The sequence below is a fragment of the Peromyscus leucopus genome, chromosome 3 (genome assembly GCF_004664715.2).
Source record: "Peromyscus leucopus breed LL Stock chromosome 3, UCI_PerLeu_2.1, whole genome shotgun sequence".
In the NCBI taxonomy this organism is placed as follows: domain Eukaryota; kingdom Metazoa; phylum Chordata; class Mammalia; order Rodentia; family Cricetidae; genus Peromyscus; species Peromyscus leucopus.
Window position 1 is genome coordinate 62,912,483 of NC_051065.1, and position 26,247 is coordinate 62,938,729.

The following is a 26,247-nucleotide window of genomic DNA, read 5'->3' on the forward strand; positions in this document are numbered from 1 at the left end:
TGTGTATGCTAGGCAAGTGCTGTACCCCGGAGCTACATTCTCAGCCCCTTAAAATTTCTTTTTGAGACAAGGTCCCATTAAGCTGCTAAGGGTGGCCTTGGACTTGCTCTTAGCCCAGGCAGATCTTGCTTTCAATCCTCTTTCCTCAGCCTCCGGAGTAGCTGGGATTGCAGTAGTGGACCGCCAGATCCGGCGGTAACATTATACCTGCAGTTACACATGACGGCTCATAGGTGGCGCCATGTACCCATCAAAACTGAATTGGGAGCGCCTTATGCATGAGATGCGTTGATGTTAACAGGAGCTGGAGGTTTAGTTATTTTTGATGTTGTGTTACTATTTTTGAACAGATATTGGAGGAGGGACTTAGTGCCTTGCACTTGGCCAGCCCCCTACCGGAGAGCTACACCTCCAGCCCATATTAGAGATTAGCAAATGAACTTGCTGGTGGTACAGATCTTATTTTAAACCTTTCTGACTTAAACTTCAGGAGACTGACAGGTTATGTGTGTGTGTCTGATGTGGTGTCCTGGCTTTCTCTACCAGCAGAGAGAAAGGACCTTTCCATGTGCAAAGATAACTTAAAATGGAGACTTCTTGGCAGGGAGGTAATTGCAGAACCACACTAGATAAGACATTGGGTTTCACAAACCCTTGACACCCTCACACTGAGCAGAGGGGCACTGTAGACGGAGCCAGAGCCACTTGGGCAGAGGACAAAGCATTAGGGTGTAACAACCTACTTCATCACAGGAGGTTTAGACACTGTAGAGGGGCAAAGGGCATTATTTCTCATTTAAAAAGTTTGTTCCAGGTAGGAAACTTGAGATGCCCCAAAAGCTCCCATGAAAGCAGAAGTCACTCTGCAGTCCCTGAAACATAAGTAGGTAGATTGATATGCCCTGCCATATTTATATTCTGTATCCTGTGTGTTCACTTAGCACAGTGTGGTAAGCACTTACCAAGTCAAAACTTCTCAAAAAACATCCTTTTTAATGAAGTCTGTTTCAATACCGACTCTTTCCTGTGTTTGGGTATTTGGTGCTTTTCTATACTTAGGTCACATTTTTCTTCACTGTTATGTTTTAGGGCATACTCTAACCTAGAAGGGAGTCCCTGTTTCTGGTGCTTTTGACTCGAATGGCTCTAATTTGAGAACTTTTTGATTGCAGCAGAACTGGCTCTTGCTGACTAAGATGCCTTCCCACCTCACCAGGCCTCTGGGTACATTTGGATCTTCAACGACGATGTGGGTCTGTGGGAGTGGCTGGGTATAGGAAAATGTCTTTTATATATTGCTATAGCCAGGCCTGGCACCCACGAACTGTGTTGATTGTCTAACGAAGAACATTGTTCTCTGTCGGGTTCCCTTCAGAGGGACACACACCGAGTTCCAGCTCCTGTTGAAAGCTTCTTGAGAAGCACCATCCCCCCCACCATCTCCCCGTCTTCATGGTCAGGAGTGGGTGCTCCGGAGCAGACAGCCTGGGCTGTGTATTGGCTGAGCCATGCATTAGCATCATCATGCCTGATCCCCCAGTTTCCTAGCCTTGCTTGCTTACAGCAAGGCCCACACAGGGATGCCATGGTGCCAGAGGTTTGTGGTGTCAGAGGTCTGTTGGCTGATATAACTAGATAATGCTTGTAAAGGCATCCAGCAGTATTTGGCACTCAGGAAATATGTGCAGGCTTGAGTAATTTCGTTTCCAAGTAAATGATTGTGTTGCCTTTCTCCCAAGTCCGTGAGCGCTGAGTGAGGCATGTCTGCAGCTTCCTAGCCGTGTGCCTCTGGGCCAGCTCTTTAACCTCCATCTACTGGTCCTTTAAGAGAAGAAGGGGTAAGGAGGCCTTAAGGATGATGTGAGGCTTCTGGGGGACAAAGAACATGTAGCACAGAAGCTGACACATGTTGAGTGTGAGTCACTTTTCTCATCTCTGTGGTCAACGCCTAAAGTCATTTACCTTGGCTTACAGTTCAAGGTAATACAGTCCATAGTGTCCGGGAGGGATGGTGGTGGTGGGCATGTGACGGGGGCCTGTGTGGTGGTGGGGGTGCCTGGCGGTGGGCGTGTGACAGGGGGCCTGTGTGGTGGTGGGCATGTGATAGTGGGCCTGTGTGGCGGTGGGCATGTGATAGTGGGCCTGTGTGGCGGTGGGGGTGCCTGGCGGTGGGCCTTTGACAAGGGACCTGTGTGGTGGCGGCTGCTTTCTCATAAACCAGTAACCAGATGGCAAAGATAGAAAAGGAAGCAGAATCAGGCTATAAACCCCAAGGCCATCTCCCCAGAGACCCGCTTTGTCCAATTTCCCCAAGTTCTACAACCTTCCCAAAACAGCGCCACCGGCTGGGGACAAGTATTCAAACACAGGAGGAACCCGTGGGAGACAATTCACATGCCAGCCGTAACTCTGAGCTGCTGTTTCTGGTGCCACTGCCGATCCGCCGGGAAGGAGCCTCACTAATTAGAGTGGACAAGTGGAAATAAAGCAGAGGGATGCGGGGTCACGGAGCAGGCTCTGATCAGGTGGGGCAGCTGGGGACTGGAGACGATTCCCGATCAGCTTAGTTTTAGTCCAGAGAAAATGCTACAGTTATCTTATCTGATAGGACACTTGTATAAATTGAATTAGCTGAATTAAGTCCGTGGAGGAGAGGGGAGGTTCTGTGCTGTGACTGGAATAAGTCAGATTGGTTTTGATTTCCAGCAGCCGAGTGTATGTTGAGTTTTACTTCTGATGGTAAGACTCTCATGAAGATTACGTATTATGACAATGAAGGGGAGAGGAGACCCCTTCAGCTGAGGCTGGTCTGCTGAGGGTCCAGGGTGGGAGCAGAGCTCGGGCCAGGGGAGGTAGGAGGTAAGGAAGGCACTGAAGTGTGTGTGTGTGTGTGTGTGTGTGTGTGTGTGTGTGTGTGTGTGTGTGTTGGGGGGTGGGGGTGGGGCTGGCGGCACAGGGGCTGACCCAGCCCTGTGAGGTCCGCTCCCTCATTGGTGCTTAGAGATCCTGCTATCTGCTGTAGGCTTAGCTGCCACTTGAATGGGGACAGAATCCTGGCCACGGTGTGGATGATGCCGTTGTGGGCAGCAGGCCGGTGGGTGAGGGAGTGAACCACTGTAAGAGCGAAGGAGGAAAGGGGAACAGGAAAGGGGGAAGCGGTAGTCGGGCTTATGATGTAGGGCTTGTTTTCGTTAGGTTTCCGTTGCTGTGGTGAAACACCAGGACCCAAAACAAGTGGAGGAAGAAGGGGATTGTTTCCTTCCACAACTGTCGGGTCACACTCCATCACCAGGAACTGAAGCCGAGGCCGGAGAGGAATGCCACTTACTGGCTTGCTCCCCTTAGCTTGCTTGGTCTGCTGTCTTACAGCACGCAGAACCAGCAGCCCTGGGTGGCGCCAGCCACGGTGAGCTGGGCTCTCCCACACCAATCATCAATCAAGAAAATGCACCACAGGTTTGCCCAGTCTGGGCGTGAGGTTGCCATTCCCAGATGACTCTAGCCTGTGTCCAGTGGACACAGAAGGAGCCAGCACAGGGTCCTGTGTCCTCAGGTGGTGTGGGAAGGAAGGGCATAGGGAGCAGACTCTAGGGTACGCCAGCAAGGAGCTCTGCGCAGGAGTATCCTGGGAAGGTGAATGCTTGATTTCAACCATATTTTACTGGTTAGTTTATTATTATTGAGCTACAAAAGTTCTTTATATCTTTAGTCAGGGGTGTGTGTGTTGCAGATATTTTTTCCCTAGTCTGTGGATCGCCTTCATTTTCTTAGTTACATATTTTGAACAAGAACAGAAATGTTGAGTTCATGAAGTTCAATTTATTTATTTTTTGTCTATTTTGTTTTTTGCTTTTTATGTACTATCTAAATATTTAATTTACCCTCAGGTCTTAAAGCTTTAGAAATATATACATTTACATATCATTGATTAGTTTTAGAAATTCTGTCTTTAGCTCTTGTGTCTAGGTCCGAGGTCTGATTTCAGTTAACTTGTGCATCTGATGTAAGGTGAGAGTGATGTGTGGATGTCTCTGATTCCCACACCATTCGTCTGGAGAGGTGGCTCTTTCCCAGGGAGGCACCTCGGGGATGTTTCAGCGCGGTGCTGTGGGTCGTCTCTGTGTGTGTGTCGTCTCTGTGCAGTGCTTCCTCTCTGAAGCCACAGAGAAGCCAGATGAATCGACGTGTTCCACCTCTAGAGGCAACCGAAGATCTTACAGCACTTCAGAAGGATTCTGGTGAACATTTATTTTGTACCCTAGTGAATTATTATTTTTTTAATTAAGAAATCCATTGCAGAGACATGACAGGTAATTGTAAAATCAGACTGGATCTTGGACTGCAAGGGAAAATGCTGTAAAAGTTGTTAAAAGGCGAAGTCTCGGGGCAGGAAAGGAACAGTATTTATGATGCAGCTCTGGAGCCGGCAGCTGGACAGCAGTAGCATTTTTAGTAAGAGCACATCTAAATGTTGAGGAGGGAGCCTGACGGTCCCGGGTTAAAAAGAAGGTAGTGATGGTTGGAGGGGACATGACTGGCCCCATGTTCACGAAAGGTCCACCTACACCACAGGGCACATCACTTGTGCTAACTTGATGTTATTTCTAAACAGAAAATTGTTCAGATACAAAATGATGTAACAAATTCACGTAACATATGCCTGTAGCTCTGAAACAGGAGCTACATAACAAGACACTGGAGGGGGCAGGAGAGGACATTACATTAATTTGCTGCTTAGTATTTGTCCCTGTCTATGAATGGAGTATTTAAATGTGAAAAATAGTTGTTAACAGTGACTTTTTTTTTTTAAGCGAATAGGAATTTTGTTGTTGTCATTGTTGGGGTTGAGCTCCTGGGCCTCCTGCATGCTAAGGTAGGCTCTCTGCTCCGAGTAACATCCCCAGCCCATGAAAAGACATTTCCTTGACAAAATGGACGGCCATTCTAGGTGTGAGGTATCACTGAGGATGTCCTGTATTGCGGTCAGTTTCTGAAGCCAGAGCTGTGTTGGGCAAACTGCTAACGAGAAGTTTCCTGATGATCAGTCTTATCTCCTTCAGTGTCTTTTGGATAACTAGCTTGATGGAGATGAACTATTGAGATGATTACCAGGCCAGATGCACGAAACCGACCAGTAAGCCTTTGTGGAGGAGGTAGACTTGCCATTAAGTTCGGCTGCTGCGCCACGATCTTTAATGTGAACTGACTTGTGTTTCAAGTTCTGTTCCGTGCTTGATCAATTTTCTGCCTTAACAAAGTCCACAAACAAGCCTGCAGGATGCCAGATCCAGATGGCTTGCTCACGGGGTGGGGAACGGAGAGGACTTAGCGGGAGTCAGGATGACCTCTCAAAAAGAGGCACTTCTCAGGCGACTCATTGCCCTTGGCCCCGTTTGCTTCCTTCAGGGGCTTCGTCCTCCTCCACCTCACCGCTGCTGTATGTCTACAGACACGTTTGCACATGACATCGTTGTGTAATTAGATGTCCTTCCGTGCCCACTCCCTTTTTACTGTCCCATCCACCTCTTCGCTGTCTCCTCTGTTCATGTTCCTAACATTTGCCAAGGACTTTCTGAGATCAGGATAGGGCTTAGTGAACTTCCTAACTCCTGAGAGCCATTCTCAGAGGCCGAGGCTGCCCGCGCCTTGCCTGTATTCATGCTGCTGTCTTTTCAGCTTTGGTCACGCAGTGTGGTTAGTTTTGTTCCCTTTGAGCCGCTGCCGGTGCTGACCTCTGTGGTGTGAGCATGCCCACTGTGCTGACCTCTGTGGTGTGAGCATGCCCACTGTGCTGACCTCTGTGGTGTGAGCATGCCCACTGTGCTGACCCCCACGGTGTGAGCATGGTCACTGTGCTGACCTCCGTGGTGTGAGCACGGTCACTGTGCTGACCTCCGTGGTGTGAGCACGGTCACTGTGCTGACCCCCGTGGTGTGAGCATGCCCACTGTGCTGACCCCCGTGGTGTGAGCATGGTCACTGTGCTGACCTCCACGGTGTGAGCATGGTCACTGTGCTGACCTCCGTGGTGTGAGCATGCCCACTGTGCTGACCTCCGTGGTGTGAGCATGCCCACTGTGCTGACCTCCGTGGTGTGGGCACGGTCACTGTGCTGACCTCCACGGTGTGAGCATGGTCACTGTGCTGACCTCCACGGTGTGAGCACGGTCACTGTGCTGACCTCCACGGTGTGAGCATGCCCACTGTGCTGACCCCCGTGGTATGAGCGCGGTCACTGTGCTGACCTCTGTGGTGTGAGCACGGTCACTGTGCTGACCTCCACGGTGTGAGCACGGTCACTGTGCTGACCTCCGTGGTGTGAGCATGCCCACTGTGCTGACCCCCGTGGTATGAGCGTGGTCACTGTGCTGACCTCCACGGTGTGAGCATGGCCACCGTGCTGACCCCCACGGTGTGAGCGTGGTCACTGTGCTGACCCCCACGGTGTGAGCACGGTCACTGTGCTGACCCCCACGGTGTGAGCACGGTCACTGTGCTGACCTCCGTGGTGTGAGCACGGTCACTGTGCTGACCCCCGTGGTGTGAGCATGCCCACTGTGCTGACCCCCGTGGTGTGAGCATGCCCACTGTGCTGACCTCCGTGGTGTGAGCATGCCCACTGTGCTGACCCCCGTGGTGTGAGCATGCCCACTGTGCTGACCTCCGTGGTGTGAGCATGGTCACTGTGCTGACCTCCGTGGTGTGAGCATGCCCACTGTGCTGACCCCTGTGGTATGAGCGTGGTCACTGTGCTGACCTCTGTGGTGTGAGCATGCCCACTGTGCTGACCTCCGTGGTGTGAGCACGGTCACTGTGCTGACCTCCGTGGTGTGAGCATGCCCACTGTGCTGACCCCTGTGGTATGAGCGTGGTCACTGTGCTGACCTCTGTGGTGTGAGCACGGTCACTGTGCTGACCTCCACGGTGTGAGCATGCCCACATAGCAAACAGGCATTGTGACAGTGAGCTGTCGTCTCTTGTTCAGGGCTGTTGGCAGGGTCCTTGTGTGTGCTGACACAGCATTCTCTGGGACACCCGAGGGACAGTGTGACCTCATGCAGGGTCCCTTTCTGCCCTGCAAGCCCAGGCTTCACAGCTCTCAGACCTGTCTCCTGGGCACTTGGAAGTTGCCACATGTGCTTCTGGGGAAAACTAAACTTCTGTTTAAAAACAAAAAAACCCAACCCCTTTCGTGTGTGTGTGTGTGTGTGTGTGTGTGTGTGTGTGTGTGTGTGTGGTGTGTGTGTGATGTGTGTGGGGGCATTTGTGGGTGTGAGACAGAGGACAGCCTCCGGTGGTGGTCCTCACCCTCCGCTTTGCCTCTTGTTCACGGCACCCATCTCGATGGCTGCCCTGTGATCTTCAGAGTCCCCTGTCCCCACCCCCACCTCACCTCAGGAGGCTGGGGTCACAGACACACTCCCATCTTAACGTGGGCTCTAAGGACTCAGACTCAGGTCCTCACATGGACGTGACAAGCGCTTTTACCCACCGAGCTATCTCCCCCTCCCAGTCCTTCACTTTCTACATCTAAGAAGCAAGCACAGTTCTTTTTTTTTTTTTTTTTGAGCGTCTGAAATGAATGCTATTATCAGATCCAAAATAGTCTTTCCAAAATGTTTTTCTCTAGAATGACAGGAAGCTTCTGTCTTGAAATGTGATTTTTTCATTTTAAGGTCATGGCCCCTTTAAGAATGTCTGGATTGAGAGGTCTGAAGCCCTTCTTCAGGCTAGGTCATGCTCCCACTGGTCCAGGGTCTGCTCAGTGCCCCTTCAGTGTTTGTCAGGGATAGTGCTGTGTGAGGGACTGTGCCCTGTCTGTCACAGTGCTCAGGCTTTGAGACTCCAGGGAGAGAAGGGAGAAAGGGAATTCTGTTGGAGGACCAGACATTCTTTTGAATTTCTTAAAATTTATTTTTTAGTTTTAAAATTAAAATATAATTGTACCATTTCCCCCTTCCTCTCCTCCAACTCACCCTATGTTCATTCCTTCCCCATCCCCTTTCAGACTTATGGCCTCTTTATCTTTAATTGTTATTGCTACACACACACACACACACACACACACACACACACACACACACACGCTCACACGCATAACTGTATACATACAACTTGCTCAGTCCATTGAGTGCTGCGTGTATGTATGTGATGATTTCAGGACTGACCACTGGTTCCGGGTAACCAGCGCGGGCTTCATTCATTCCTGGCGAAGACCGATTCTCTCATCTCAGCGGTCCTTCATTGCCTGTGCACCACCACGCACTCTCTAGTGGACGCTGGTCTGGTCACCTGTCCCTATTTTACATGGAGAGAATCCTCTTCCCGTGTTCGGTTTGCCTCGCTCTGATACGCTCACCTTCCTTGCCAGCTGGCTGCCTGTCTGAGGACTACTGCCAGTTGCGTCTGCTCAGGGGCCAGGGTTTCCTGACCCTGGGACTGGGGCATTCCTCTCTAGACCCTCCTCAGCCATGCCCTCACCTGTCTTGGCAGTGGTCTGCTTAGCCTGAAAAGAGTCCTCTGGTTGGATACTACAGGAGAGTACTGAGCCCGTGCGAGCTCTCCCGCGGTGTCTGCTGCGGTAGGAAGAGGAGTAGGCATAGTCCATACCCGTCTGTCTCCTTATCTCTTAGGGTAGGGTGGGGAAGTCCATACCCACCTCCTTATCTCTCAGAGGGACAAGGCCACAGTTTTGAGGTTAGGGTGGGGAAGTCTTTGTGAGATGCACTTGTGTGTCCAGTGTTGGATTCTAATGTGGGCACTCTGCTTTGGCTGTCACGTGCAAGGATAATGACCTTCTGTGACAACCACAGAAGCACCTGTACCCTTAGAAACACACAGTTAAGTCACATTCCACCCTTGTCCATCCTCAGCCCTCAGTTAATTCTTAATTGGACAGAATCCAGCATCTGTTGCTCCAGGAATAATTGGCTTGTGTCTATTAGAGAGAGGTGCCAGTGGCCACTTGAGGCTTTTCCTAAGAACACGAGTGCCAGGAACACTTTTAAAGTCTTCCTAACAGTAAACAGCAATGTGGGGATAAGGTCCGTGCCTGAGAGGAGCTGGGTCAGAACACGCTCATTCTTTAACATTGCTGCTTGTCTCACCTTTTGGGGACACTTGACATGAATGCTGGAGACAGGCCACTCTGAGCATGGCATAACTGTGCTGATGAGTCTGGTCTCTGACAGTCACACTTTGTCCTGAGGGGTTCTCCACATGCGACAGGAGTCATTGTGGGTCAGGACGCTGACCAGGGAAGTCTAGACGTAACCAGTCACCAGGAAGGAGGCAGATGCTTAGTAGATCTTAGTCTGGGTGGCGAGGAGTATGGGAGATGCCCTGTCTAAGAAAGGGGTCAGCAGCAGCTTGCTTCCCCTACTCGCCAGGCTTTCAGAACTTCTGGTACCAGATGCTTGTACCAGGTGCTTTTACCACAGGAGCCCAAGCGAGGACAGAAGGCACACTTCCGGTTTGCTTTGCCCAACACACCTGTGACAAGGTGGGCTCCATGAGAAAGGGATCACTTGCTTAGTGTAGTTCTCCTGTTGAAGGGAGAGCTGGGGAACGCTTCAGGGCTGGTCAGGGTGTGGCCTTGGAGGATCTCTCCCTACTGGGGAACTCTGGAAGGTTCGCCTCAGAAGTGCTTCACATGTGACCTGCAAGTGCCTCCTCCAGGACCCTCCCAAAGACGTCTGGTTGGAGACCACAGTGGCCACTCAGCTGTGGTTTCTCGTGGCCTCGTGGCTCAGCCCTGTCATGGCCTGTCATGTGTTGTCCCTGAAAGTCCTCAGCTTAGCTCTTGGAACAGTGAGGGCTTCTTGTAGGGCTTTCCCAAGTCTACGGGTATGTTATTAGAGGGGAATTTCTACAGATGCTCGGGTTGGAACCGGAATAGGTCCCAAGGCAGAGGACCAGATCTGAGGTGGCTCTTCTTTTCTGCCTCTGTCTCTACTGCCTGCCCTGCAAATCCTGCCTCTGCCACGGGGGCCCTCAGCTTGGCAGACCCTCCCTGGTGGGGAGCAGCAGTGAACAGAACAGACCCACCGTAACCTGGGCTCTCTGGCCTGGGCCTCTATGACATCCCTTCCCCATACACTTGTGAGGGGTTTGCTGGCTGAGGGGATGCCTGGCTGCCGAGTCCCTGCAGCTACACCAGGTACCCCAGAAGGCAAGGTTGGCTCCTTGAAGGATGATTTTTATTTTCTTTATAGTTTTCTCAAATGATATTTTCTGTCAGAAAGTTAAATGAGGGTAATTTCACTTTCATTGTCCTAAGTAATATTCTGTAGCCTGAGAGAATAGAGCTGTTATCTTTCATTGTAACAGCTGGACGGCTTAATGATTCTCGTCCTTCTTCACCCACCAAAACGTCGGATGCAGTCACATGACCGAGGCTGGCGTGCTCACGGGCTGTGGGCAGAGGGAGGACTCATTTGAAAATGTTTCCCCAGGTGGTTTGAGTACGCTTTCTTCCCACATCGCCCCTCTGGAGGGGTTCCAGTATGAACTGAAGGCCTGGTTCGTTATTAGGGCAAAACAGTTGAGGATCAATGTTAGTGATTTGTCGGGAGCCTCTGTGTCAGTTAGCATGGCTTTTCTGGTTTCTTGGCTCTCCTGAGGGTTCTACCTGGGGGGGGGGGGGCGAGGAGTGGGGGCGAGCGCAGACAGGCAGGCAGGCAGGCAGGCATAGCTTTGTGCTTTCAGCTGCTTACAGTGGAGGAGAGGACCGAGGGGAGTGAGGAAAACATATGACCTGCGATTCTGAGCTAGTGGAAGGTCTCAGGTGAGGAGTTCAAGGGGACATAGTTATTATTACAGGGTATTAGACCGTCAGACATGTTGGGGACTCTGAGGAGTTCAGGCCCCAGCTCCACAGACAGACAGCATGGTAGAGCTCTGAGGAGAATCAACCCCTGAGTGGAGCAGGAGTGGAGCCCCCTTTTTATAGGTCTCTGAGGAAGGAGGAAGGTGTCTCAGAAGGAGTCTGCAGCCAGGCTGTCATCCCCTTGGAGATGAAAAATACAGCTCTCACCTTAAAGGAAGTAAGATCTTATTCTGGAGCTCAATTTGAGTGACCACGTCCCAGAAATACGGATGTAGGTTACCCCAAATTCCGTGTTCCAGCACAAAAGCAGTTTCATGAAGTTTTATAGTTTTACAGGAAAAAGAAACCAGGGCAAGGTTAAAATGCTTTGGTGGGCATATTAGAGAGGTAGATTCGGCAAGATGGGGAAGCTTTTCTGCAGGCCTCAGATGCTATTTGATGACTGTCTTTGGTGTGGTGGAAGCTAGCTAGGGGTCTTCTAGATTAGTAGATTATAAGAGGTTTTTAGCCCTTAGTCACAGGATGTTAGTTTGGGCACAGAGGTGAGCAAAGAATGGCTATTCAGAGGGCTTAAGCTGGCCTGGGATGGGTAACTTGCCTCGGGAGCGGCAACATTCCAACCTCTCCACATCACTACAGTTCTGCTGAGTCTTCGCAGTCACGGTTCCTTTCCGGGAATTCTTGTTGACACTTGGCAGACTTCAGGAAAGTGGGGAGCAGTGGGGGAGGCTGCCTCCGGTAGCCCTGTGAGACTGGGAGAAGGGAGGCTGATGCTTTGGTTCGCGTCTTTGCATCTGCGTCAGTGTTAGTCACACAGGCAGGCCTGCTGTGGAGCAATTACTGGACTGTCACAGGCTGCTTGGTCTCACCCAAGGCCGCTCGCTCACTGTCCGCTCTTGTCTTTCAGAATGTCGTTCTCTCTGGAGGCTCCACGATGTTCAGAGATTTTGGACGTCGATTGCAGAGAGATTTGAAAAGAGTGGTGGATGCCCGGTTAAAGCTGAGTGAAGAGCTTAGTGGGGGCCGGATAAAGGTAGGGGGCTGTGTGCAGGCTCGATGTCCTCCAACACGGCGAGCAGGGGACAGCCGGGGTTGGACGTCTGTACTGGAGGACACCTTTCAGACCACTCATACCCTCTATTGCAAGATCAGGCATGGATGTATGTAACCAGGGTGCTATAGAGACAAGATGAGTTTACGGTGAGGAAATATTCTCGTTAAAGTGAGACAACTAATGCATGCAGGGAGCGAGGCTGTGTCCATCACAGCTCTTAGCTGCTGGGATGCCTCCTGGACCAGGGAGCGAGGCTGTGTCTATCACAGCTCTTAGCCGCTGGGATGCCTCCTGGACCAGGGAGGGAGGCTGTGTCCATCACAGCTCTTAGCTGCTGGGATGCCTCCTGGACCAGGGATCAAGTACTGGAAGAGCGGGTCTCAGCTAGGCACGAGCCCTTCCTTTCCTGAATCTCCTGGGGCTGGCACTGCAGTGTGGCTGAGGCCGTCCCTGGAGGAGGCAGTCATCTGTCATAGGACACCTGGGTTGATAAGGACGTATGGTGCAGACTAAACACAGTTGCTTTCTTTTGCAGCCTAAGCCTGTGGAGGTGCAGGTCATCACACACCACATGCAGCGCTATGCCGTGTGGTTTGGAGGCTCTATGCTGGCCTCAACTGTAAGTCCCTTTCTAGACTGTTCTGTAGTCATTTGTGCATCTCTGTGGAGTTTGGATACATACTGCCTGTGAAAGTTAAATTGCGTGTGCTCTGTTTGCATGGCTTTAAACAGACAAAATAAATTCTGTTCGATGTGAAAATATTTAGTTATCATTTAAATTGTATATCTCATTCACAAGCAACCTGCTAATGGTGGGTTACAGATAAACAGGGGTATGTGAGATCTAAAAGTAATCTAGAGCATCCTGGCTTTTGTGTGTGTGTGTGTGTGTGTGTGTGTTCATGCACGAATGTGTGTGTGTGTTCATGCACAAATGTGCAAATTGTGTGAAGGGATCAGAGGTCAATGTTGGACATCCTCTTCAAACAACTTTTTTTTTTTTTTGAGACAGGGTTCTCACTAGGACCTGACTCACCAATTAGCCTAGACCGGCTGACCAGGGGTCTCCAGGACCAGGGGTCTCCAGGGCCCCACCTGTCTCTGTTCCCCCAGCACTAGGGTTAAAGGTGTACACTGCCACCCCTGGCTTTTCCTAGGGCGTGTGCATGAGCTCAGGTTCTCATGTTTGTGGGACAAGCATGTACCAACCGAGCCAGCTCCTCAGCACCTCCTTGGGGCCTTTCCAAGTGATTGATTGATTGATTGATTAATATTAGCCCCCCTTGAGTTTGTTAGCAGCTATTTTTAGTTCAGGTTAACAAGTATTTGATCCTACTAAGTGGAAACCGAGTACACTTGTTGTCTTCCGGTGCTGGGGATTGCTGCGTGAAATTGTAAAAGTGCAGCGAACTTCTGCCCGGGATGCCACCCAGGTCAGGTTTGCTGGATGGTGTCCTCCTCCCTCCTGCTCATCATCTCCCTCCTGCTGCTCCTCCTGCAGCCCGAGTTCTTTCAGGTCTGCCACACCAAGAAGGACTATGAGGAGTACGGCCCCAGCATCTGCCGCCACAACCCTGTCTTCGGAGTCATGTCCTAGTGTCTGCCGTGGAGCGCCGTCGGACAGTGTCGTGTTGGGAATAAGTGTCCTTCAGAACCCAGAGCAGCCACGGCTCCTGTAAATAGCGGTGTGGTACTGGTGTGTGAGCAGCGTGCTTTCATCACCAGCGCGTGGGGCCGGGTGCCATCTTTCCAGTAAAGCCATTTATCCAGTGACTGTTCGTTCGTGGCCCTCCTCTTCCCCTCCCCTTCCCCCCTTCCCCGTGACCCTCCTTTCCTTCCCCTCCCACGTTCTCTCCTTTCCACCTGAGCTTCTAGTTGACAAGTACAGCTCTGAAGGAGTTCATTGCAACCTTAGAAACTTCTCAAGGAACACGTGATACAAAGTGGTTTCTCCAGGAAAGAATGTGGGGCGGACCCCTGGCCTTCCCAGCCTATTTTTGTAAATAAAATGTTATAAACTTGAAATACAAATTGATGTTTATATTTCCTATCATTTTGTATTTTATGGTATTTGGTATAACCGGCTGATACTAAGCATGAGTAAGTCTGGATGTCACAGAGTTCTGTAATAAAGTGTTTCATTGTGAAGGCATGATCTGATGTGTGTATAGGCAAACAAAACAGCAGGCTATATGCCACATGTCTGCTGGGAAATGATCACATGTTATTGGGGTGACGTGAAGTCTGAACACTCACCAGTGTTCAGTGTATGAGAGCTGCTACAGATGTATCTGAGCTTCCTGGGCCGTTTTATAGAAGATGATGGGTTAATGTTGCTGAGCATTGGATGAAATACTATCCGCACTGTTGTAATAATAAAAGCTGCTAGAATCTTTATAACTGCTCCTTGTGATGTCTTCTGGCTCCCCCATCCATTCAGAGAACCTTGGGCTCTGTTACAGGTTGGCAGAGGATTTGATGATCAATCGATACAGTGTGTGTGTGTATGTGTGTGTGTGTGTGTGTGTGTGTGTGTAGAGAGAGAGAGAAAGACACACACACACACACACACACACACACACACACACACACACACACACAGATTGTCTTAAAAGTGATGGCACTCCCTCCCCAGGAGTGGGTGGTAACCTGTTTGATGGGTGTTGGGTGGGGTGAGGACATCCCCAGGCTGTCCAGGCTCCCTTCCTAGGAAAGATTCCAGTGTGTCTCTGATACCTGCTGAGTTACTCCCTCACTCAAATGGAAGTTAGAGGATCCTGTGTGCCCACCCTTTTCCCCATAATTCTTGTCGTGAGTATGTTTTGCCCTCAGAAAACTTCCCCCTGTAACCATTTGGTTTTACTATTTACATGTGGAAACAAGTTTGAGCTCTGTGGCCTCCTCTATCTTCAGTTGCTCACAGCTATCTCAAGTCTGAGAATATTCAGTGGAAAATTCTGATAAGCAGAGAGTCTACATTCAGTTAACTGTAAATGATTTAGAAATGTACTATTGTTGTGTGTGTGCATGGTGTGCATATGTGTGGGCATAAGTGCCAGGGTGCACATGTGGCGGTCAGAGGACAACCTTATGGAGTCAGTCCTCTCCTTCCACCTTTGTGTGGATCCGGGGATTGAACTCGGGTCTCCAGGTTTCTGAAGCAAGTGCCTTTACCTGCCGAGCCACCTCACTTGCCCCTCATGCAACTTTTATTACAGTGTAATTGTATTTGCTCTAATTGAAATTTATTATTTTTAATACTTAATGAATATTTATTAAGTAAATATACATGTCATCTACTCTGCTTGCCAGTCTGCATGTGTGTGTGTGCGCACACATACACACACATATGCACACACACACACACACACACACACACACACACACACCCCAGCATGGTAGTACTTGTATGCTTATAATCTCAGCATTTACAAGGCAGAGGGAGAAGGGCCATTACAAGTCTGAGGTCTGTCTGGTCTACAGAGTGGGTTTCAGGCCAGCCAGGACACATATAGAGCAGAGACCCCCACTTGGCCTGTGAGATGACTCCCTGAGTAAAAGCTCTGTTGTGTAAGCCTGACACCCTGAGTTTGGTTTCCCACACCCATAGTGGAGGGAGAGAACTGACCCCAAGGTTGTCTTCTGACTTCTACCTATATGCTGTGGTAAATATGCTCATGCACATACACACATATGCTACTTATAAAATATTTTCAGTGGTTAAAAACAATAGCAAAACCCAGTCTATACATAAATATATGTGCTCATACACAAACAGCGATGTGTTGTGGCTTATGATATGGCTGTGCACCAATAAGCCCACTGAGAACTCTACATCCAGGGTGTTTAGTGCACCTGCTGAACATCGTAGCCGAGCGGAGACTCTTTAGGCGTACTCATCACAGTCATGTGAGCCTACGCGTGGGCACGGTTACCTAACCCAAAGCCAGCTTCGTAACAGACTGTTGACTGCACACACGGGCACTCTGCAGACATGAGAGAATGTAAAACACCACTGTGCCATGCTGGCAGCCTGGCATGCCGGAGAGGGGTGTCTCCCCTCATGATGGCACGTGTGACTGAGCTACAGCTTATGGTGGCTGCCACACTTCACAAGCGAGCGTGACGGGCCATGCTGCTAGTCTGGAACAACAGAGAACAAAATTGGGAGTGTGAAAAATTCCAAGAACGATTTCAGCCAGGGTGTTGTCTGCATGTATGAATTAAGTGCTCCAGGTTTATCAGTGCACTATCAGGTGAGACGGTGCTCGGGAAGGAAAGCGCTTTGCTCGGCTGCTGATCTCAGAGGCGCGCGGGCACTGGTTCGGCTGCTGAGGACCCTCCGTTTGCTCACATCGTGGGGATGGTCACAGTGGGGAGCGCTGTAGGAGTCAGGGCTGCATCTGGGTTCAGGAAGCCACAGGACACTGGGTGGGGCAGGACTCAGGCTTTCCTAATGACCCTCTCCTAGGAATTACCTTAATCTCTGCGGAGGACAGAGCTCCCAGTGGGACCCAAAGGCTCTCTACATAGTGGGCTCCAGGCCAGCCAGGGGGACACACAGCAAGACTCTGACAGTGAGATGGTCACTGAGTAGAAGCTCTGTTGTGCCAGCCTGACAGCCCGAGTTTGATCTCCAGCACCCATTACGAAAGGAGGGAACTGAGACCCTCGCAAGGTACACCCAGGCCATAGCTGTAAGTATTTATGGGTAGGATAGGACAGAGTGTGTGTCAGGGGCACTACTTGTTTCAGACATATGCTGAGTGGGGGGCGGGGTGCATGGACCATATCACCCCATCAATGAAGAAGCCTACAGTATCCTATGCTGTTTCCTGTGTTGCAGGGATGCTCAACCACAATTTCCCTCTCGAGGGCTTGAGGCCTTTAGTTGTAGTTCATCCAGACACATTTCTCTGCACTTTCCAGCTGTTTTATTGCAACAAATCCCTGGCTGGTCTGTCTGCCTCAGTCACCCCCTCTGCAGCCCATGCATGGACCGAGAGTACTTCCTACCACTTTCGTCCTGATTGTTATACTGGGTGTTTTTTTTTTTTTCAACTTGACACAAGCTGGAATCATCTGGGAAGAGGGAGCCTCAGTCATGGAATTGTCTCTGTCGGATTGGCCTGTGGACGAATCTCTGCCTCGTTTTCTTGGTTGATGATTGATATTGGTGGATGTAGCCCATGGTGGGTGGGTGGCACCATCCCTGGGCAGATGGACCTGGGCTGCATAAGAAAGCTGGCAGAGAGCAAGCTGGGGAGCAAGCAGGTTAGCAGTCTCTCCACGGTTCCTGCTTCTGCGACTGCTTGAGTTCCTGCCCTCCATGGTGGTCTGGGATGAGGACATGTAAGCCAAGTAAGCCCTTCCCTCCCCTAGCTACTTTTGGTCCTAGCTTTATCACAGCATCCGGGGAAGCAAACGAAGACATTTGCATACTGTTTTGCAGCCATGGTGCCTCCCTGGAAGCTTCCTTCCAACCTGACAGTCTGGGTGCGTGCCTTCCTGTCTGGGTCCTCAGCCTTCTGCACACAGTGCGCTTTGTGGTTTTCCCAGTGACTGCCTTTGCTCTGCTGGCCGCTGCTTTGATCTGCTTTGATCTGATCTTCTCCAGGCTTCCAGCATCAGGCTTCTTCTGTAGGTCGGTGTTGGCACCCACGCTGGCCAAACTAGAGCCACCGTAACCTGGTCTCGGACCCAGACCATCTAAAGCTTCCCTGCTCCTATGGGCCACAAGATTGTTGTTGAATGTGGGGACCTGCCCCACTGGGAATTTAGGTCACCTGTGAAGAGGTGGCCTGGAACTGAGGAAAGGTAAGTGTGCTCACCGTTCCCCAGCCTCCCTCTTACCCAGAGACAATAAGAAGCAGTGGGGAGTCAAGTCAAGCAAGAACTCCTTTATTGATAGGCAGTAAACCTCTTTTATACCAGAAAACCTCAGAACCCTAGGAGGGGGTGAAGGAACCAACCAATCATTTTAAAGGTCACCCTTTTTACAAGTTGTTTATGCCCTGACATCATCTCCTGTTTTTAGTATCTTATCTTAGCATAAAATAACTTGAGCTAACTTCCTTTCTCACCATTCTTTAATATCCAAACAAACAACCCAAGCTAACTTCCTCTTAGCCATCTTTTGTATCTATTTTTTTGCACAAAGAGCTTAAACTAACTTCCTCTGGCACCATTTGTATCCACTCTCTGTGTAAACAGCTTAAAGCTTAAGCTCTGTTTATCTAAATTTCTTTTGGCTCCCTCTTTGCGGCCCATGTATGCCCCACAGTTGAAAGCCTTTTGTTTATTCATTTTAGTTTCATTAAACTTGGGTGTGTATATATGATGTAAGTATGTGTTCATGTGTGTGCACACACGTGTGTTCATACCCGTGGAGGTCAGTGCGAGGTGTCTTCCTCAATCACTCTTTAGTTTTTGGGACAGAGTTTCTCTGAGAACCTGTAGCTCACCAATTTGGCTAGACTGGCTGGCCAGCGGCCTCCTTTCTTTGCCCTTCCCCATCTCCGTGCCAGGGTTGTAGGCATGTGCCACCATGGCTGACTTTTCAATCGATACTGAGGATCCAAACTCAGATCCTCAGGCTGGGATGGCAGGCACTTTACCAACTGAGCAGTTTATTTTAGATATAAAATAGAGAGAGAGCAGCATGTTCCATTGCAACAGGACTGAACGGTGCTGTACCCTGCAACCCTGGCTCAGATGCATCTTAGATGAAGAGTCAGAAGTGGGGGGTGGGGCGAACAAGGAGGGTGCCCATGGTTTGTTTCCATTTTCAGACTCCTAGGTGGTGCCGGCCTACAAACCCTGACAAAGAGACCTTTTGACTCAAACATGTAAGTATGCATTTTGGCTGTTCCTTAAGTGAATGATACCCAGTCCCCTCTTTCCTCAGTTTCCCAAGCATTGTAAGGGCCCAGTTGCTGTCAGTCGGTCTGAGTTTAAGGTTTTTTGTATATTTATTGCATCTACCAGATACTGTACAGAAAACTAAAATATGATTTGGTAATGTGCGTTGGTCACTTTATAAGGAAAGAATTAGAATACTAATTTAAAGAAAATCCCTACACACCTTTTGTTCAGGTTGGCTTAGCCTAGATCATAATGTAGTAGAACTGAGGGTAAAGTCATGCTTCTGTGAGGAAAAGGCCCTCGTCTCCGAGTGAAGTGTCCTGTAGATTACTCGTGTCTTAGCTGGCTTCCTATTGCTGTGATAAAGACCGTGACCAAAAGCAACTCGGGAGGAAAGGGTTCCTCAGGCTTACACGTCCTGATTACAGCCTACCATGAAAGGAAGTCAAGACAGGAACCTGGAGGCAGGAACTGAAGCAGAGCCCGTGGAGGAGTGCTGCTTACTGACTTGCTCCCCGTAGCTTGCTCATCCTGCTTTCTTATACCACCTGCCAAGGGGTGGCACCATTCCCAGGCCCTCCCACATCATCATGAATCAGGAAAATGCCCTTGTCTGTAGGCAATCTGAGGCTCTCAAGTGAGGTTCTTCTAGCTTGTGTCAAGTTGACAAAAGTCTAACCAGGACATGTAACCTAATATGCCAATCAGTATAGTTTTTAACAAACATACCCTAAAATGATAAGCCAGCCATCCTTAGACCTGTTAAAGTTTTTTGATAGTGTATAAGGTGCTTTGCTCTGTTTAACATGCATGTTGAGATACAAACTCACCTCTGTGTTGAAAAAACTATTATAAATTATATGGCTAAAAATTTAGAAAAGCCTCATATGATTTAGCTGTCCCACAAGGAATATGGACTTTAAAGCCTCGTGTTGTACAAGAGAGAGGCAAACAGCTTTATCTGTCAATTAAAAACAATACACTGGAAACTGGTATGTGAATCTCTCAATCTTTCCCTCTCTCTCCCTCCCGCCTCCTTCCCCTAACCCCCCACCTCCCATGACCTGGAATTCCTCCTGCTCCTCCCTCCTCTACTTCCTTCCTCCTGGATTATGAACACATCTTCCCCACAAGCTGCAGAGGCTAGCTCAGAGTTGTTCTTTGCCGTGCACTCGCAGGAAAAGCCTCCCATTTTAAAAAAATGCAGACATCCACAAGCTGCTCCTTCTGGCTTGAGTTTCCAAATGAGGATAGAGAACTTGAGGTCTCAGTGACTTGTTACCACCCAGGCTGAGTTTAAGGGAAAAATAAACACAGGAGGAAAATAGACGCTGCCAGAGTTGGGGGACTCCATTACTGTTGTCCAGGTGGTGTGTGCCCTACTACTGAGGTGGGTCACCCAGCAGCTACCCTTAGCGGAGGCTGGGTTTTGACTGTTGGGATATGAATGACCCCGATCTCAAGGATTTTAATGGTATCATAAAAATCAAAATTGAATTTCAAACCCAGCAGGTGGTTCATGCACTTGGAGAGTAGATGACTGAGCTTGTGTGCAGGTGATCCCTCCAGACCGGTAATAACTGGAGGGTGGCCGTGAGAAATCTTCTCTCAGCAAGAGAGGAAAGAGAAATCATCCACAGAAGGCTTGAAGGCGTGAGTGGGTTTCAGGTTGGTGATAGTTCATGCTACTACTTCCTAATGAGAAGAGCAGGCTCAGACCTGTGACTCGCTCATTCTTTATGCGCCTCCCCTTTTATCTCAACGGATGACGATATGGTTTGTGTCAACCTCTCAGCTTAATCAAGTGCCAGCCCATTTCGAATCCTAAGAGTGCCCTGTTAAGAATATTTATTTGTTCAATGATTCTTTACTTAACTAAAGACTATTTCATAATGTTTCTTTTTAAAGTAACTGTCGGGCTTGCTAAATAGAAATATAAATTGATCGGCAAGGTAAATTGCAGGCAATTGCGTGGGACGCCGATTGGCAGTTTCTCCAAATTTTCTTGGCCACGTGGAAAGAAATCTTTTTAAAAAGAGAAGAGGGGCTGCAGAGATGGCTTTGTAGTTAAGGGTGCTTGGTGTTTTTCTAGAGGACTTGAGTTTGGCTACCATCACCCGCTAACCTCCCCCCCCCCCCACACCCATGCAGGGTTGCTTACAACTGGCTATAACTCCAGCTCCAGGGGATCTAATGCCCTCTTCTGGTCGCCATAGGCACTGCATGCACACTGGATGCTTGTACGCGGATGCATACATATAAATAAAAATTGAAAGTAAATATTAACAGAAGTTGTAGCTTCATCTCAGTATTATATAAGGTTAAGTTTTAAAAAATACAAGCTTTTTACAAACCCTGTATTGTTCTCAATTAAGGAAGCAGCTATTTATCCTCTACTTTCTTTTTTTTTTTTTTTTTTAGTTTGGGATGCTATGCATTGCTCTTGCTGGGTATGTGTGTGCATTTCTGCATAGTCACATATATATTCCTCAGTTAATTATGACCACTAGGAATTAAAAAAAATTAATTGATGAAATATAGTTTTAAATTATTAAAAGTGAATAATTGTAAACCTAGGGGTTTATGGTGTCAAATAAAAATTTAATGACATGGCTTTCTCTGCAATTCCAATATTTGGGGGTCAGATCGATGAAGCCAATGAACTCCACTAAGAGCGCTCCTGGCTACATTAGCACCTACTGAGTGAGTCTGGAGGCTTCCCAGCACTGGCTGGGTAAATACTCAGGAGAGGGAGAGCGGACACCCCAAGTTTTAACCAAGGGCTTTTCTCTAGTTGCTGAGCAGACCTGGGGAAGAGAGGAGACCCTGGCTGTATATGACAGACGACCTCTGCTGGCCAGTGCTAGGTGAAGAAACACCGTGAATGCAGCCGGACTAGGCGGAGTGACGGAGTGGGGGAGGGGTGGCAACATATTCGTGCCCCGCTATAAAGCTGTGGGTGAAGCTAACAAGGGCTGCGAGAAGGAAAGGAGAGGTCAAAATGGCCGGACACCGTCCCCTGCAGATGTGTGGCACAGCCACAGTTTATTACCACAAAACGCACGGCTGGTGGGGAAAGGTAGTTTTGATTTTAATGTGTGTGTGTGTGTGTGTGTGTGTGTGTGTGTGTGTGTGTGTGTGTGTGTGTGTGCGTGCATGGGTGTTCTGCCTGCCTGCATGTCTGTGAGCCATCTGCATGCCTGGTGCCCACGAAGGCAAGAAGAGAGCATCAGATCCCTTGGAAATGAAATTACAGACAGCGTGAGCTGCCGTCTTCTGGTTCTTAGTCACTGGGCCATCGCTCTAGTTCCTGCTTTTTAGTTTTAAAACTGGAGCTACCAATAAGATCATTTAATGGCCAAATTTAGAAGTATTTGCTTGTTCTCTCCCTACCCCCCCCCCACTCTCACTCTCTCTCTCTCACTCTTGCTCCCTCTCTCTCTTTCCACTGTGCTTGTTTATTTTGTAGAGAAAAAGAAAAACCCCAGTGTGACCTGTCCCTGTAGTGGTACCGGAGAGCTACTGAAGAAGAACTTAAGGTACAACAGCCTACAGGAGTCTGACACGAAGGATAATTAGAAATAAACTAGCTAGCAGAGTAACTGTGCGATGTGAAGGCCTAGATGCCGAGCTCAAGCTTTCCTGTGACATCTTTTATCTTAATTAGGGTAGTAGACTCATCCTGCCATTCTGATTATGCAGTCGTTTCCTTGAGCTGAATTAGCATGTTTTAACATATTTATTCATTAGGTCTTATGCCCACAATAAATTAAACTTTATAGGTAATCAAAACATGGTTGCGTGATGTAATTACAGCTCTCTGAATTAGAGTTTAAGGAAGTTACTGCCGTACTCTATGTGACCTCAGTGTCCCCTAACAGCAAGTATTAATAGCATTATAAAATTTCTAGTAATGTGCACTTTAGGTCTAGGTTGATTTACAGATGGGTGACTTCTGCAGAGCTGGTAGCTCTGAGCAGAGACTCTGGGCCCAGCAGTAGCAACCCCAGCAGGGAGTGTCCTCTGATTTAGAGCTAGTCACGAAGAACAGGGTGCCTCATTTCCTGTGCTGGTACCCTGGGAAGTGGTTCTGTTCGTGGTATAGTGAAGTGGTACTTGATTTCACACAGAAGTAGGGTGGCGTACATCATCATAGGGTACAGTAAGCCATGCCCCAGGACAGCTTTGCGGGGATTCATTTCTTATTACCTACCTGCTGGGTAATTTACACTGACTTGTTGATTTTTGTGTTTGTATAAAGGCATGCACACATGCCACAGCACTCAGGTGAGGGGCAGAGGACATCTTGTGGGAGCTGGTGCTACCCTCTCAGTATGTGGGACGCAGGGATAGAACTCAGGTCATCAGGCTGGGCAGCAAACACTGAGCCATCTCACAGGGCCTTCCTCCCCCTCCTCCCCCTCTCTCTCCTCCTCCTCTTCCTCCCCTCCTCCCCTCCTCCCCCTCCCTCTTCCCTCCTCCTCCTCCTCCCCCTCCCTCTCCCCCTCCTCCCCCTCCCTCTCCCCCTACTCCTCCCCCTCCCCCTCTTCTTTTTGAACAGAGAAACCCCCTGAAGCGGCGTTTCTAAGTGCCCATGTGCCCTTACAGTCACCCCCTCCTCCCCAAGCACTGTCACCCCAGTGGACTATCAGAGAGCGGTCAGCTACGGACACTGCGATCACTCCCTCCAAGTCCCCACCTCTAGATGATCAGGGAGTAGATGTGGTGTCTCCTCCCCACTGTCGGAGATGGCCAGCTCACCTCTTCCACCCTCCCTATATACCAAGGAGGCAATGGGTGATGTGAGGAGCTTACCATCCTCTGCTGTGTCCCACGGGCCAGTGTCGCTTCCCAGGACCACACAGGAGTCACTAGTGAGCCTTGCATAAGGATCCAATAAGGGTGACTCAGTTGACTTCTGTGGTGATTTGAAAGAAAATGGCCCCCATAGGGAGTGGCACTGTTAGGAGATATGGCCTTGTTAGAGTAGGTGTGGTCTTGTTGGAGGAACTGTGTCACTGTAGAGGCAGGCTTTGAGGTCTCATATATGCTCAAGCCACGCCCAGTGTCTCAGACTACTTCCTTATTGGAGAAATTATTTTGGCCACTCCACGTAGTTAAAAGGATATTTATTTAATGGTGTAACTCACAAATTAAGTAATGGATAGGTCGCAGGGTCTGGGGAAGGTGTAATGCAGTCCAGCGGTGTTCTCCGGAGCTCTGCCCAGTCAAACTGCACCGGTCAGCTTCCGGGCACCGAGCGAGCGCCCAGAGAGAGCGCTGGCCCATCCAGCTCTCGGGTCCCCCGGCGCCTCCCCTCGCCCCGCCTCGTAGGCGTGACAGTTGCCAGAGTCTCAATGGGGGTTGGAACTTCCAGATCCAAGCTGGAATGGCTACCCACTACATCTCCCCTTTTTGTCTAAATAAGAAGGTTCTAAACTAATACAAGACTATATACAAAGGAATGGTTATCAAATATTGTCCAGAAATAATGAGAGATAATGACCTAGATAAGATGTAACTACAACCAATGCAAACAATATCAAGCAAGAAACACATACTAAAATCCAGAGAAGTATAGAGCATAGGTAAACAGCATGTTATAAAGATCATTCAAAGGTGTCCTATCCTAAAGAACCTGAATCTAATACTTAATATGTTCTATCTAAGATATTATATATACCAAGTTGTAACTATAACTGCTAGTCTTCAATCCCATCAAAGACCTGAGAAGGAACATAATGGTACCTGAGAAATGGTAGATGGATGCAAGCAACTTTCGGGAATCTTGCAAGAGTAGACCAAGACAGCTGGCAGCCTGGACAGTCACCTAATGTTTCTCAGCATTGTTGGTGCATTCAAATTGGCTACAGGCCTAGAGTATCTGACAGACCATTTTCAGAAGCAGGATTTCTGAAAGACCATCTTACCCTGTCTTGGCAGAGTACAGTGGTCGCTTTCCTTGTGTCCCGCTTGTCCAGAAAGGACAGCATTGCATTTGTACTGTCAGCCATCAAGGCAAGGGCAGTTCTTTGCCCAGTAGGCCATTTTGTGCCAAAAGACAAACTTCCAAATGGAAATGTCTTAGAAGCCCAACATTTTCTCGGGATCAATTGGTGCAGCCAGGAGCAATTGTGTCTCACGTCAACAGAATTCTAAGTTATTTAAATGCCATATTCTCCAGGTCTATGAAGTGTTTGAAGATTACCTGCCCATCTGACCTATGTATCTGTAAATCTGGATAACCTAACTAATGTAACTATAGAGATGACAGGCATAGGCGACTATAAATCTATAAATCTTATCTATCGAAATAACCTAAGGACTAAGGCTTCACATAAATAAGGTAAACAGTCTATAAGCAAATGTATGGTGAAGAACGATGACTTCAAAATTGTGACAATACACAAGATATTTATAACAGAGGTATGAATATATAGTGCGATATGCAATATGACAATAATATTAAATATATATCAATATACCGAATATCCTAAACAGAAGTAGAACATATATAAAGTATGACAGATATAAATTTACATTTGTATCAATATAAAAATGTTCCAAATAAGAGTAGAAATATATGTACATTATAACAAATATAGTTCTGTATTTGTATCAATATACAAATTATCTTAAACAGGAGTATAAAAATAGTCTACATTTGTATCAACATATAAGATTCTATAACAGTACAAATTACAGTGCAAATTATCTAAGGTTGTTATTTTACTAAGTTTGTTTACTAGTATATACAATGATTTACCATCATATCTTAACATCTGTTTTACATATGTGGATTGTATCCCATATGTAACTACTGCTTCCTTTATATTTTTAAAGTCCCTTGTTGAAATTGGTTGTAATGTATATGTCATATATGGCTCGGGGTGTGTGTCATCTGCTGGCTTCTCATGGACAATAACAGGATAAGCCATTGTATGAGAGCCATTTGGAGATGTTACAACCTCTATGGTCTTGACCTTTTGCTTATTAGTTCCCTTGTCATGTTTACTGAGAGTTTCTTCTAGGGCTTGCAAACGAGCACCTAGGGTCTGTTCTAGGGAGTGAACCTCCTCTCTTGTAAGGGACTCCATATTTCTCATGGAATCATAGAAGTTTTTATGTTCCTCAGAAACACATGATTCCATGGACCTTATCTATCAATTAACGATGATCTTTCTTCCTTATATACTGTCTGAGTAGCCACAACTTCACTCTGGAGAGTTAGTGTTCTATCCATTAAATATTCATATTTATTATCAATAAAATCAATTTTGGGTACAAGCCTGTTTTGTACATCCTGATTATCAGATTCTAGAGAAAGAATCTTTTTCTCTAAGCCTTCATTGCTATCTTTGAAAGCAGATTCCAGAGAGAGAATCTTTTTCTCTAAGCCTTCATTGCTATCTTTTAAAGCCTGTATCAGTCCCAATAATGACTCATCTTTGTTCTTAAACCAGTGTTTGAACACTGTGTGAATTATTATGATGAATGCCAAA

At 48.3% G+C, this 26,247-nt stretch overlaps 1 protein-coding gene across 4 annotated transcripts in view; it reads left to right on the forward strand.

The window, feature by feature from the left end:
* Actr3b (actin related protein 3B) overlaps positions 1-14,281 on the forward strand; it is a 101,927-nt gene extending 87,646 nt beyond the window's left edge. For 2 of the 4 annotated variants that reach the window (XM_028879477.2, XM_028879478.2), the window contains 3 exons: positions 11,735-11,860; positions 12,417-12,500; positions 13,383-14,281. In XM_028879477.2, coding sequence (XP_028735310.1) covers positions 11,735-11,860; positions 12,417-12,500; positions 13,383-13,478 — 306 coding nt within the window. In that variant the 3' untranslated portion in view covers positions 13,479-14,281. The remainder of the gene's footprint in view (positions 1-11,734; positions 11,861-12,416; positions 12,501-13,382) is intronic. The other 2 variants (XM_028879479.2, XM_028879480.2) reach the window with 1 other exon arrangement.
* Positions 14,282-26,247: the final 11,966 nt, after the last annotated feature.